The sequence below is a fragment of the Drosophila sechellia genome, chromosome 3R (genome assembly GCF_004382195.2).
Source record: "Drosophila sechellia strain sech25 chromosome 3R, ASM438219v1, whole genome shotgun sequence".
In the NCBI taxonomy this organism is placed as follows: domain Eukaryota; kingdom Metazoa; phylum Arthropoda; class Insecta; order Diptera; family Drosophilidae; genus Drosophila; species Drosophila sechellia.
In genome coordinates, this window is record NC_045952.1 from 7839885 (window position 1) to 7853400 (window position 13516).

The 13516-nt window shown below is 44.3% G+C and overlaps 2 protein-coding genes and 1 long non-coding RNA gene across 10 annotated transcripts in view; 2 read left to right on the forward strand and 1 right to left on the reverse strand.

The window, feature by feature from the left end:
* Positions 1 to 13516, reverse strand: part of LOC6619216 (heterogeneous nuclear ribonucleoprotein R) — a 54083-nt gene that overhangs the window by 34596 nt on the left and 5971 nt on the right. For all 6 annotated transcript variants that reach the window (XM_032723747.1, XM_032723727.1, XM_032723737.1 and 3 more), the window contains exon 2: positions 3104 to 3190. In XM_032723747.1, the coding sequence (XP_032579638.1) occupies positions 3104 to 3190 (87 nt within the window). The remainder of the gene's footprint in view (positions 1 to 3103; positions 3191 to 13516) is intronic.
* LOC6619218 (putative mitogen-activated protein kinase kinase kinase 7-like) lies at positions 3095 to 5283 on the forward strand. Its single transcript, XM_002043401.2, has 5 exons — positions 3095 to 3201; positions 3382 to 3460; positions 3518 to 3826; positions 3880 to 4201; positions 4673 to 5283. The coding sequence occupies exons 2-5, from the start codon at positions 3419 to 3421 to the stop codon at positions 5179 to 5181; spliced, it is 1182 nt and encodes a 393-aa protein (XP_002043437.1). The 5' UTR covers positions 3095 to 3201; positions 3382 to 3418; the 3' UTR covers positions 5182 to 5283.
* Positions 5608 to 12919, forward strand: LOC116801824. 3 transcript variants are annotated; one of them, XR_004362262.1, is made up of 6 exons: positions 5609 to 5766; positions 6010 to 6218; positions 6320 to 6587; positions 6650 to 6842; positions 12058 to 12163; positions 12260 to 12919. It is a non-coding gene; the product is annotated as an uncharacterized LOC116801824 (long non-coding RNA). The 3 variants fall into 3 exon arrangements; XR_004362260.1 differs by having other exon boundaries at positions 5608 to 6218; XR_004362261.1 differs by having other exon boundaries at positions 5608 to 6218; positions 6650 to 6828.

The window sequence follows — 13516 nt, forward strand, 5'->3', positions numbered from 1 at the left end:
TTAATGCAGACCCACATATAAAACTACGTTTTTTATGAGTTGATTTTGATTTGCGTACTTCTTTTTATAAGTATTTTTTGCATTTGACCAGCGACTGGTTCGTTTCGTCTAATTTTTTGCTCGCCGCTTCCTTTTTTTCCTAGCGCTGCGAGAGGCGGTCGCTTGACCATCGTGTCTCCTCCTTTGGCCATTGTCTGTGCCACGGTGTCACCTTCGAGCGGCCAGCAGGACGAGCACGACGAGCAGGATCGCGGGGATCGAGGGGATAAAAGTAATAGCCAGAGCGCTGACCACGCAGACAAGACAAAAAGCTAAGCAGAAAAGCACACACAACGGGAGGAGCGCAGTATCCTTTTGTGATATATGAGTAAGTTGTACCTGAAGGATATGCGCTGAGCCGTTGAGCACACACAAACTGGAGGAGGCAAGCAGCACCACCAACATCAGCATCACCACTACCATTACCATCAGCACCGCACACTATCATCTTCTTACGATTTTGGCTCGGAGTTTATCATTCGATATCGAGCACAGCGTGATTATATTGTGGATGAATGGACTGGGTGATTTGGGGACGGGTAAAGGAATGAGGACGAGGATGAGTATGATGACCGCACCCGTGGCCTGGACACCCCGAAATCCTGCAGAGAAACAGAGAGAGAGAGAGAGAGCGAGAGCACCCCTCGATGATCTTCTCGGGTCGTGGTCTTTGTTTTTATGGCCATGGCTGGTGGGAAAATTTATCTAAATTGTCGATGGCGTTCTTTTTTTTTGCATTTGATTCTTTTGCAAAAGGGATTTCTCTTTCTTTCGCTTTTGTCATATTGTGGAATGTTTTGTCGTCACTTTTGGAATGGACCAGCAACGGGAAGGAAAAAAAATACATTATAATGATGCGCCAGCAAATGGCCAAAGTCCATAAATTAAGCCCGCGGCAGGGACAGAAGGGCAACGCATCTGACAGCGGACAGCGGGCAGGATAGATGCGAGGAAGTAGAACAAAAAGCTGGCAATTGGATGAAGGTGTTAAAATATAATGCGCCCTTGTTCCGCATCCTGCCAAGGACCCTTCGATTCGATCCGAGGCGATTGCCGAGGCAACGATCTGATGTGCGCGAGTAAACAGGCGCCGAATTTTCAAACATTTTTCCAATTAGCTGTCAGAAGGAAAGCTCCTTGACGATGCCGCCGCGAAAATCAACAAACTGCGGAAAAAAGCTGAAGTTGATGGGATGGGGTCGTTGCGACACGCAAACTGCAACGGGGGTTGGCTATTATTTTTAACGAACGCTCGTAGTGGGCGGCCCAGAGGTCCTGGGTCAATGCTCGCAATCCCATATTACTCATACGCCCTGCGTTACCGTACTGATCCGTTTCTGGGTCAGTACGATCCCAGGCCAACGGATCGCGGGCGAGATTAAGATCCATCGAAAGTAAAACAAGACGCAGCTGACGCGGCATAAATCTCGGCAACTGCAGCTGCAACTGCAATTGCAACGAGACCCGGCTTCCACGCAATCAACGCATTAAATCAATTTTAACTTGGCCTACTTTCTTGCCTTTTGCCATCGCAAGGGGCAAGTTGTTCTCACTTCTCTTTTGCTAAAACAAAAGCCACAACAGCCGACCCTTGCAACGCGCAATGCAATGCAATGCAGCACAGCAGAAACAGCCGTGCAGCTTGCACATGGCGCAGCCTGGGAAACCGACAGAGATGCCGGCTAGTCGTTCTGGAAGGGAATCACTGGGCGGAGAAGGGACGACGTGGACGTACGGGTTGGACCCATTGAAATGCAATCTGCGCACACATGGCGACGACAACAGCGCTTTTAGTTCGCCAGCCTGTGTTTACGGATATTTTGAGCGCGGTTAAAGTGCAAGAACGCGTTTTTGTCGCCGCCAAATGAATGCGAAATGTTTCACCTACATTTCCCTCGGCAAGGTGCAACCGCCTACATGAATCACGATTCAGATGGTGTTCCATGGCTTTCAACATTTAAGAAAAATAATATATATACGCAGAGACCACTGAACTTTGTGCACTAGCCAAATGGAAAACAAAATATTAATATTAATATTAAAATATTATTAAAGCATGATAAATTATATAGGAATTGATTGGCATACTATTCCCGAGGTTTAGACAAAGGGCAGTTCTTTAAATATTTATTTTAAAATTTACGAACCATTCGGTGCCTTCGTTAGCGAAAAGAAAGCCTTTTGAATGGGACAAAAAGTGCAGACCGGAGGATATCAGCATCGACATCCGAGCGCTGCCATTGAAGTCCTTCCTTGGCATAACCAAAAGGCCCCATGGAAAAATATTACATGGCTATTTACTTAACCCATTAATTCCGCAGTGACGTTGCGAGGTGCTGACATGGCAAAGGGCTAACCAGAAACGGTGGCACAGCCGGGAAACCCAAACCAGGACACATGCGGCCGGCAAATATGCGAAACGTGGCGCGAAGAGCATGCTCAAGTGCTATATACTTGCATTTGCATTATGTAAACGCATCCTACCATCCAGCCAAACCTGCTACACAGGAAAATATCTTGAGTATGGGAAGAATATGTTTCTCACACTACCCCTATTTGGACAGAAATAATATCCCAATACTTTATATATTTTGCAGCTCAGATTTTTTTTGTGTGCACCATTCAGCCAGGCAGTGGTCAGGCAGCCTGCCAAGTGAAGTGGGCATGTGGTTTACATAAGTCGGGAGTGGAACCCGGACTTATAGCGGTGCACTGGTGCTGGACCTACAACAACAAATGTGTGGGTATGGAATGGCTGAAAACGAAAGGAGTGCAAGGAACTTGGGTGCCGGGGCACAAACTAATGGAGAGCAACTGCTGTCAGGGGCTTTATGTAACCGTAGACATTCGTGTAATGCGAGATCCAGATGGGCAGGTCTGCCAATATAAACAGCATGAGGAGGCTCTAAGCTCAACCATAAAAGGACAAAAATCAGTGAAGGCACCATCTACTTGTACAAAAATATGAAATCAGAAAAAGATCACACTAACTCGGATGCACCCATACATAAATAAACTTTACACAAAGCATTTAAAATCGCAATTAAATTTAACTATCACTCACCAGTTCCATGCGGTCCCAATGGGCTTGATAACGAGTACATTTCCGGGTTGAAGGTCCGATATGAATCGCGACCCAGATTGTGGGAAACTGCAATAAAGGTAAATCAATGTAAAAATTAGTTTGATTTGCGGGGAAGTCACAAAAATTAATATTGAGCATTGTTGATAAGTTGGAATTGGTTGAATGACAGAATTGTTTCTTATCGCAATACCGATAAGGTAGTTTAATCTCACTTAACTGGCACTTAATCACACCTTTTTTTGCAATTCACTTCACAGTTTGCACTTCAAAGCGATCGCACGTATTTTGCTAGAGATGGCCAAGCAAGTGGATTTTGCGGAGGTGAAGCTCAGTGAGGTAGGTTTTACTTGCAATATTGTTAAGGATTCAAAGAGCCCCCCCTTTTATCCTTAGAAAATTATCGGAGCTGGATCCGGTGGAGCGGTGCGCAAAGCCACCTTTCAAGATAAGGAGATTGCAGTAAAGATATTTGATTTCCTTGAGAAAACAATCAAAAAGAATGCAGAGAGGGAAATCACACATTTGTCGGAGATCGACCACGAACACGTTATCAGGGTGATCGGCAGGGCCAGCGATGGAAAGAAGGACTACTTGTTGATGGAGTACCTGGAGGAGGGGTCCCTCCACAACTACCTCTACGGCGATGACAAGTGGGAGTACACCGTTGAGCAAGCGGTTCGCTGGGCACTCCAATGCGCCAAGGTAAAGTGCAAGGTCGGCTTGCCCCACAATCAGATACATTTTCGGTGTTTTAGGCCCTAGCGTACTTGCATTCGTTGGATCGACCGATTGTTCACCGCGATATTAAGCCGCAAAACATGCTTTTGCATAATCAGCATGAAGACCTAAAGATTTGTGACTTTGGCCTGGCGACGGATATGACCATTAATAAGACCGATATGCAAGGAACATTGAGGTATATGGCTCCCGAGGCCATTAAGCACTTAAAATATACGGCTAAGTGTGATGTGTACAGCTTTGGAATAATGCTCTGGGAGCTGATGACCCGTCAATTGCCATATAGTCACTTGGAAAACCCCAACAGCCAGTACGCCATTTTGAAAGCTATCAGTTCAGGTAATTAGTATTATATACCTATTTTAAATCCCAATTCCTTAAATTTACGTTACATATAGTTCTTTAAACTATTATAATTATTCTGGTATATGTTTACAGTTACTCTAGTAGTCATGTCCGGCTGTTTGTCCGTCCGACCATTTATCACTCCGTCCGGATGAACGTTGAGATCTCAATACCCAAGAGCTGAAAGGTGATTTGCAGATCCTTATGTCGTGCAAGTTGGTTTCCAAATATTTGATTTTAAAATTGGAATGTTTTTTCTCGTCATTACCTCCTGACATGCAATACTGTTACAATATGTATGGTTTGCTTGTTAATATACGAACATTTTATATCTCAGCATAATGAATAATGAGTATTCGATAGTCTTCAAATATAGAAATTTCAAATTATTACAAATTTAATTTAAAAGAAATTCTTTTAAATTTCTTCTAAATTTATATATTTATACATATTTGAATATTTTAGGCGAAAAACTGCCAATGGAATCTGTAAGATCCGATTGCCCAGAGGGTATCAAGCAATTAATACAATGTTGCATGGATATAAATCCCGAAAAGCGCCCCTCCATGAAGGAGATCGAAAAGTACTTGGGTGAACAGTATGAATCCGGCACGGACGAGGACTTTATCCAGCCTTTGGATGAGAATACCGTCGCTGTGGTAACCTACCATGTGGATTCGTCCGGCAGCAGGATAATGCGTGTTGATTTCTGGCGACATCCGTTGCCATCGATCCGCATGACTTTTCCGATAGTGAAGCGGGAAGCCCAGAGATTGGGAGAGACCGTTGTCAGAGAGACGGCCAGGGCGGCGCAGGATGGAGAGCGGGAAGTTCGCCGGGCTGAGAAGGACACGGAGCGTGAAACCTCGAGGGCTGTCCACGATGGAGAGCGGGAAACGCGGAGAGCGGGTCAGGACGTGGGTCGTGAAACTGTACGGGCGGTCAAGAAAATCGGAAAGAAACTGCGCTTCTAACCAGAAATATGATTATTAATTCGTTATGCTAATGTGCGGGGAATGATTAATAAAGCCGACTGCATGCAGAGAGTCCGCTCGGCAGCAGCAGCAACCCTTTCACAAAGGACGATTCCGATGCAAATGCAAAACTGCAAGGGGTAGGCCTATGAAAAGCTAAGACTGCATTATGCACGATGGATAAGGAATTCTGAATGCAGAGGAGAGGATTGCAAAGGTAGATGTGAGGGATGTGAACAACAACGGCAAGGATGACGGCTAAAGAACGATGACGGCGGACATGACAGCGACGTCGAGGGGTGGAGTACAGTATGTACCAAGCGGTGCATTGCTGCTCCTGGCACAGCGCGACTCCTTGGCGTTTTTGCATTGTTTCTCTCTATAGGAGCACACACATATGCTTATGTGTGTATGTGTGTGTTTGTGTGTGACCGGAAACTGCCATTTAAAGTGCATTTTGAAGAGTCGCTCAGTCAGAAGGGATCCAGTGGAGCGGGAGCGGAGCGGGAGCCAGAGCTTGAGCTTTACTCGTGTGTTAAGTGAAAAGAAGAAGCCTCCACTCTTGGCATTCCCCATTTTTTCCTGGTTTGTCCTTTGGTTTCTGCATGCAAGCATGCAGCTCCGTTTGTGAGGGGTCCTCCAGACCCTTCAGCCCCCTCTAAGCTCCGCCCTCAACCACCAACGCGTGTAATCCAACTCCTTTTAATTACATTCAATACCCCGTCCACAAACGTCGTCCGTCTGCTCCAAGGTGTTGGCAGCCAGTTTTTGTTTTGCTTTATTTTTTTTGCTCCATCTTTAACCTTCTGCCCAAATATCGATTTTCAGGTCCAGGATCCCCAAGCATTCGCAATCGCAAGCCCCTGTAAGCTCAACGAGGTGTTAAAACATTTTGTAACAGATTGCACAGGTTGTGGCCATAACGCAATGCAATCAAGTGTCACTAATCTCGATCGAGAGATCATATTTGCATCAACTGCCTTGGGGTCCACCCTCCACAGAGCTGCAATCTGCAGTTGCTGCACTTTTCCTGAGCAGTAAGATACATTGACCATACATAGGTCAGATAATGATAATTAATGAGCCAATTATCTACTTGTATATTTATGTATCATTCTGATGATATCGTTTAAAAAAGGACGTCCTATCCACAGCAAAGATAATATTTGCGAGTGTGGCAGCAAACGTAGTGACGAAACGCTCTAAGGCGAGCATATAAATCTGTTGTGATGGTCTAGTCAATAAAAAAATATGTGCCTTTAAGACAAGTATAAATTATTTAGGTCTAACAAAACTCGAATATTTCAAAAGTTTATTTTGTATGAACCTCAAGTCAAGAACCCTTTTGCCGCTTGGTACCTTTTGGCCACATTTAGTCAAACGCATCATCAAAGGGCCAACTAAAGGTAAATATGCGTATGGTAAAGCGAGTTCCTAGACAACCCATTCATTATCCTTCCCATTAAAGTTCCGTATCCGCCCCATGCAGCCCACCCACATTTAATCGCTGGTCAAAAACAATGGGAACTTTAAACGTTTACGCATGGCTTGGTCTCGAGAATCGCTATGTTATGTTATGTTCTGCTCCGGGCCCCTACTTGAGGCATTTGGAAGCAGACGGGCCAACCAGCGTTTTCAGAGGAATAGGTCAGTACGGCCGAGTGAGTATTTTCGAGTGCATGCGAGTGTGCCGTGTATAGTATGTAGAGTGTAGTGTGTAGAGTGCTGTGTGTGGGGTCGAGTGCATTCTATGTTTCAAGTGCACGTGTTGTGGAAATTTGCGAGCTAAAACAAAGGCGGGATGGAAACGCGACTGGCGGCACAAGCTGCTGCTCCTGTGGATAAGTGCAGCAGGACTTGGCTGTATATTATGTATAATGAGACCGCTGCCCGTTCTGTCCCCCGCATCCCTTCCGGCATGGACGCGATGCAGTTGGGCTCACATCGCACCGGGGTCAACGACAGCCCAGAAGGTCAAGCACACGCACACGGAAGAAAAACAAAAAATGTGAGTTCAATGAATAGTGGTATTTATTCAATCTCTGTGTCAAGCAAACAATTATCAGCTGGTTAACCCCTGATTGCTGTAAAAGCGCGAGAATCGGGTCACCAAAAGACAGTAACTAAGTCAGTTTGGCCACATTCCCATTTTTTTCACTAAAACCGAGAAAGGATGCTAGCCATCTGAATTTACAAGTTATTTAGTCGCTTTAAAGCTAATGGCTAGCATAATTAAGGCAAAGTATAGTCCACTGTCCAAACTTATGGTCATAATTCACTAAAGGAACCAGGATGCCGACCACTTTCCGCTGAACTACACCTTTAGTCGACTGTTTATTTTTTCTCCTTGTGCACGGCAACCAGAAAAGGGCAAAAGGGAATGGTCCGAGAAATGCGGCAGGATATGGCAGATGAACGACTTCTATTTCACACGCAGAACGCAGAGGTCAAACTTTGAGCGAGGCCAGTGATTAATGTCCCCCAATCTTCGCAGCAGCTGCTGCATAAAGTATCTCCTAGATAAATCTCAATCCGACCGCCCCTGCCATCCAGATCCTGGAGCAGCTGATGACGAGGAAGATGATGCTGAAATGCGCTCGACTTCCGCTGCAAGTTTCGCCTTGCTGTACTTTTCGCATTGCTGTACTCGAGAATCCGTGCCTCAATCTGAATCTAAATCCGATTCAGGATCTGAAGCTGACCATAGAGAAGGAAATCTTTTGTAATCGTGCGATAACCCCGACGAGTGCAGAACTTGAAACTCAACCCTTAAGCGGGCCTGGAACAATGCCAGCAGCAAAGGCAGGAGCAGGAGCAGTAGCAGCGACTGCAATGCAATTGCATGTCCAGCCTAGCAGGATGCCAGGCAGTCGGATCCAGGCAGGCAGGTCCTTGCCGGCAATTAGAACACAAGCGATTGCCATGGCCGAGGCTTCCACTTTCTTTATTTTATAATATTTTTCGTTGTTTATTTACATACATATCGGAATGGCATTATAATGCGAATAATGGCGCAGGGATTGTTCGGTTCCTGCGATGCATTCTGCAATCCTATTGTCCTCGCGAAGGAATTTGAGCGAGGAGGGAATTCTTTTAATATTTTTTGTTTTTCTGTATCCACGCCGTATCTTTTGTGGCGGTCAATACGATGCCTGGTGGGATGCAATGACCGGTCCGCAGGACAACGGACAGAGGACATCGAACGATGGCCGACTCGAAACGCATAACGAGGCTCAGAAAGGAGCGAAGCAATTTGCATTGTGCCATCGCTGGGACAGGAAGCCGGATAGGCCGGAGATGAAATTAATACGCATAAATTACAGGGCGGATAAGCGATGAGTAGCCATGGGAAAAGCTCCTTTCGGCCATCTCAACCACGGAAGCCGATGGGAAAATGCTTTCAGCTGGGCAAGCAGTGCATCTGCAACCGACACCCCAAGTTGGATAATGATCATCGCTGCTTTTCAAGTAGTTTGTACCGAAGCCCTAATTAAAAGTCTCGTCTTTCAGATCCAAACACTTTCAAATAGCACAAGCGACACAAGTTTGTGCACAATGCTAAAGTTTTGATCGAAATAATGGAAGGTGCACTGAAAAAAGTCAAGGAACTTACTAGCTACTAAACTAATATATAATACAAACATGAGATACCCGGTACACGCAAGGTAATAGAATCCTGAGAGGGGGCGATATGCAATCAGCAAAAATGTCCTGTAGATTGCAGATATGCTTTAGTTTTCAGGAGACATTCTAATAGTCGGATTGTTTTGCGATTGTGTGCGATTCAATTTTTTTTGAGAATTAAATTTATAATTTTGTCCTACAATCTAAAATAAAAGTAGGTAATATTTTTGTAGCCATGTAAGGCTAGGAAAATGTTGCCACTTAGTCCGCTGCGGCAGGTAACGTGAAAACTGTTTGCCAACTGTGGCACAGGAAGCAGACTGGATAGAACAGGATAGAGCCAGGACACCAGGACCTGCAATTTGCTGAGTCTTCAACAGCAACTGAAGGAACGGACCGAGGTCGACGTTGCTTGTCGGCCATTCCTTTTCCGGTTGTGCTTGGCAACTTTTGCTATTGTCGTAGGTCTTCGAAACGGGAGCAGGACAAGTCAAAGAACCAACAGCCGTCTGGTCTGGGGTCTGGTCTGGTTTTGGTCTGGCTAGGCCACTTGCCTCGCAGCTAGTCGAGGAACCTGCCGCAGGACTCGGTCGGCACACACGCCATATGCGCAGAAGGACAACAATTGAATTACAAAATTATTTGCTGCCGCTGTGTTACTGCCTTTGCTGTCGTCGTCCTCTGAGGACGAGGACGGCTGGCAGAACTAGTTGTAGTGTTCGCAGGACAGCCAGACTTGATTGGCATTCGGGAGGAAGGGGATGGGGAAAGGGGTAGGGAAAGAGCTCCCTCAAGTGCCTCTTGGCCGGGGCTGAGGACATGTTTTCTAAAACGGAAATTAGGTGACAGGACGAGGCGAACAAGCGGGCTTTTGGTTCTTGTCGACAACGTCTTGGGTCAACTTTAATTGCCGCTTTGTTCGGGGTCGTACACTTGAAGAAAGAGTATCTAACTAAGAAGGTCATAAAATGTGTATTTATCAGTCTCTTTATACTGCAGGTTACTTTCCTACATTTAGAAAAATATTTATCGACCATTTGATACTAGCACAGGAACCATACAAAGTGAGATCATAAGAGTTCTGGAGCATTTTGGTAAGGATATCGAAAAGATTGGGAACTCGGTTCCATGAGTACCTAACGATTATCTTTGCAAACACGCCGGCAATTAGCGCTTTTTGGTTTGCCCGATAACACTCGGGGGCCTTAGAAATTGCAGAGAGCGCAGTTCTTTACACTTTGTATCTGCAAATGTGTCTGCAGCTGTATTTGTATCAGTATCTGTATCTGCCGCATTTGTATCTCTCAGACTGTCTGGCTGAGGGAACGCGCGAGAGTCGCGTGTGCAATGCTGCAAAAATGTTCAAATTCATTGCTTTTAGCTATATATTTTTTGTTTTTGTATTATTCATTTTCGGTTTGGTTCGGTTTGGTTTGGGTTATCGTCTGGCAACGGCAATCATAACAGCCAGGGGCGTAGAATTGGATGCAGGGGGGTGGATGCCCATGCAGCGACCAGTGCGAATACAAAACAAAATGATGCATAAAGCGAGAGGTGCGGCGTTTTTCGAGGATGACGAAAACTGAAACGAGCCAAACGCACGAAGACTCCACCGATTTGGCAGCATGAGGACTCGGATTCAGATTCAGATTCACGCGAGGATTGCGGGCGCGCGAAGAGGAGAGTGGTGATTCGAGGCGGAATCGAGGGGCAGGAGCAGCCAGCCATGCAGCGACGACGACGACGTCGACGACTTTGTGGATTTTGATTCTGGGTCATTCACCCTTGACAAAAAACACATTTTTGCTCTGTGTGTTAGGCCGCTTTTGTATTTTGTATGCGGTGTTGCTGCCGCTTGCCTTGCTTTGTTGCTGTTTTTTTTTTTTGCTGATTTTTCTTCTTTTTTTTTGCTTTTTGCTGCTGATTGCTAACGTACAGGCAGGCATCCACATTTGGACCCCACTCTCCACTTGATTTGGCTTATTTTGCTCCCCGGGATCGGGGATCAGATTGGATCGCATCGGAGTGGAGTGGGGCAGAGGACTGGGGATGGACTGAAAAATCGCTTGGCATAATTGCAAGTCCATGTCCCAATCCAAATCTATGTATGTCCATTTGTAGGGCATTGTTCATGCTCGCTTTTGTTTTATTATATTTACGCCCCAAAAAAAGATTTTCTGTTTGATTTTGTTTAAATTGTTGTCCGTTGTCTGGCATTCTAAGATGGTTTTTATATTTATTTTTCCATCTTGTTTATCTGCGCTGCGCTTTTTGTTCTCGGCTGGTTTTTTGAACCCTCGCCACGATTTAGAAGGCAATTTGTGCGAGGAATGAAAACCATCTTGGGCAGTGCCCCTGATAAATATTATCGCAAATTAGTCAGTGCGGCTATTATTAAATGTCTTCTGCAACACAATCTTATATTTAGGATGTGCGAGTTCAAAAAACGCTGAAAATGAGCGGGAGCAGCGCGACATGCAAAGATATATGTACATGTTTATATTTAATTATCCCAGATTATTTTAATACCAATTTATAGTTGAAGTATTTTGGTTATTATCATACATTAACTTAGCGATTTTCATTTGTATATATATATATATATTATATATTATATATTTACCATTACACAGACCAAAGGCTTTCTTTAGTTTTCATCAGTTTGTGCCAAACTTTCAAATTTCCCGACTTGTTCAATCCCCCAGTTGGCAAAAGTTTTAATGCCCTGGCACATGGCCGAATTAAAATGTTATCTGCCATGCAACGTTGCCAAATCTCCTGGCTCCTCTCCATGCAACATCATTTTATAGAGCTGCACCTCCGTCCCTGCCCCTCGGAAAACTCTCTCCCCGTCAGTTGGCTTAAAGCAATTGCCATTTAGGACAACTGCGGCAACAACAACGAAATTTACACAACAATCAATTACAGTAGCCGGTGCGGTGCTAACGAAAACAAAAAGCGAATGGGCCAACTAAAACAAAACACAGAAGACCGGCGAAAACGAGGCCAGAACAAAATAACAGCACACTGAAAGAAATTATATCAACTATACGTAGATATCAAGAAGTTATTTCAGAGGTAAAAATGAATTTATTTGCAAGGGTTGTTTTTAATCTAATGTAAGACAAGGTACTTCTTTTACTTCTTAATCATAAATTACACACTCAATTTATTGTTTTATTAATGTTAGAATTTCACATTTATTCACCGAATCTTATATTTATTTATAAATGTATAAAATGTATCTTGCAGATAGAATTATTGTTTGATGTGCTGCACTGTTGCGATTCCCACGTGGGAAATAAAGAAGTGCAGGAGGCGCGTAGATTTATCTGCATTATGCCATAGCGCGCTGCAGGTACGCATACCGATGCACTCGCTCACAGATATACCCACACACACGCACGGAAATGTCAGTCGACAAACTGGAAATTATGTTTGTGCCGAATTTTAGTTTTGTCGGCCAGGAGGAGGCTCCCCCTCGTCGATCCAACTGGCAAAAAAGCAACTGGCCGAGGGAAAAACGAACAGCACAAGCAAAACAACAAACGACAGGTGTAATAAATAACCTAGGCGAAATGGCCAAGAGGACGAGGATGCAGCAATGTAATGAAAGTGGTGCAATGCGAGCGCAGAGGAGGGTCAAGGAAGGGGTCACCCTGGACGAGTCCACTAATTTGTGTCATTTAGCGCAGGTGGCGACAGAAGAGCCAGAGGAGCGGGGAAGAGGACGAAACGGTCAGGATAGCAGGACGACCACAACAGATTGACGCTGAACGATAGCGCCAGGAAATGGCCTTTGCTCCGGGCTCCAGGGACGAAGGCTTCGAGCTGTGACCGCAGCCGCAAAGTTGCCAAAATAGCTACTACTCTGGGTGCTGACCCGAATCTGGATTAATTCAATCCCTATCACACAGCAGGGTTCAATAATTTAGGAGGGGCATCGTGTCGCCTAAGAGGGTCAACGGGCAGGGACGTAGGAAGAATGTAAAGGGATGCCCATTTTATATGATGCATTTTCTATAGCCTTGCAGAAGGTATAATGCTTTCAGTTTTCATTTGCTCATCAGTTTTCTATAGTTTTAAAAGAAGATCAGAAATATTCGAAAAATAAAGAAGAAAAAAGCACATTCTTTTGCTTTTAATAAAATTGTGTTCAAATATTTTTCTTTTAACAATATATAATTTTTGTTATAATTTAATAAACTTTTTACTGCTATGATATATTAACTTCGGCAGATAGCTGATTTTTTGTTTTCGAATATTTTAATATCAATATTATTTATATAAAATGTTTTAACACATTTAACTCGTGAATAGAATATGAAGAAAATAAACTATTTTGAAACGCAGCAATTTTAAAAGCATAGCTAATTTTTGGAAACCCCTTTGAAAAGGGTTTTCTACACCCCTGACTCCCTTTAGTATCTATATATATGTATGTGGAGGGATCATATCAACATGTATATGTGGAAATCCTGTCAGTTTTGGGTTATATTAAATTAATTAACCAAGTGCAAGCCGTTTCCGCACTAGAATGTCATTAAACTAACTGAAACGACAACGCCTCACAAATTGCTGCACCTACAGCTCCCCTTTTGACCAATTTTAATTTTTGGCCAAGTTCCAACCGTCCACTCTGATGTATTTTGGATAATTATCTAAACATTTGAATACAGAAACCGTGCCCTCCTATTTTAAGCGGCAGTTC

Excerpts from the sequence above, each read along its gene's own strand:
- LOC6619218 (XM_002043401.2), top strand. The coding sequence starts at position 3,419 with ATGGCCAAGCAAGTGGATTTTGCGGAGGTGAAGCTCAGTGAG. Across the intron at positions 3,827-3,879 it reads GGGCACTCCAATGCGCCAAG|GCCCTAGCGTACTTGCATTC; the intron begins GTAAAGTGCAAG and ends TCGGTGTTTTAG. Across the intron at positions 4,202-4,672 it reads TTTGAAAGCTATCAGTTCAG|GCGAAAAACTGCCAATGGAA; the intron begins GTAATTAGTATT and ends TGAATATTTTAG.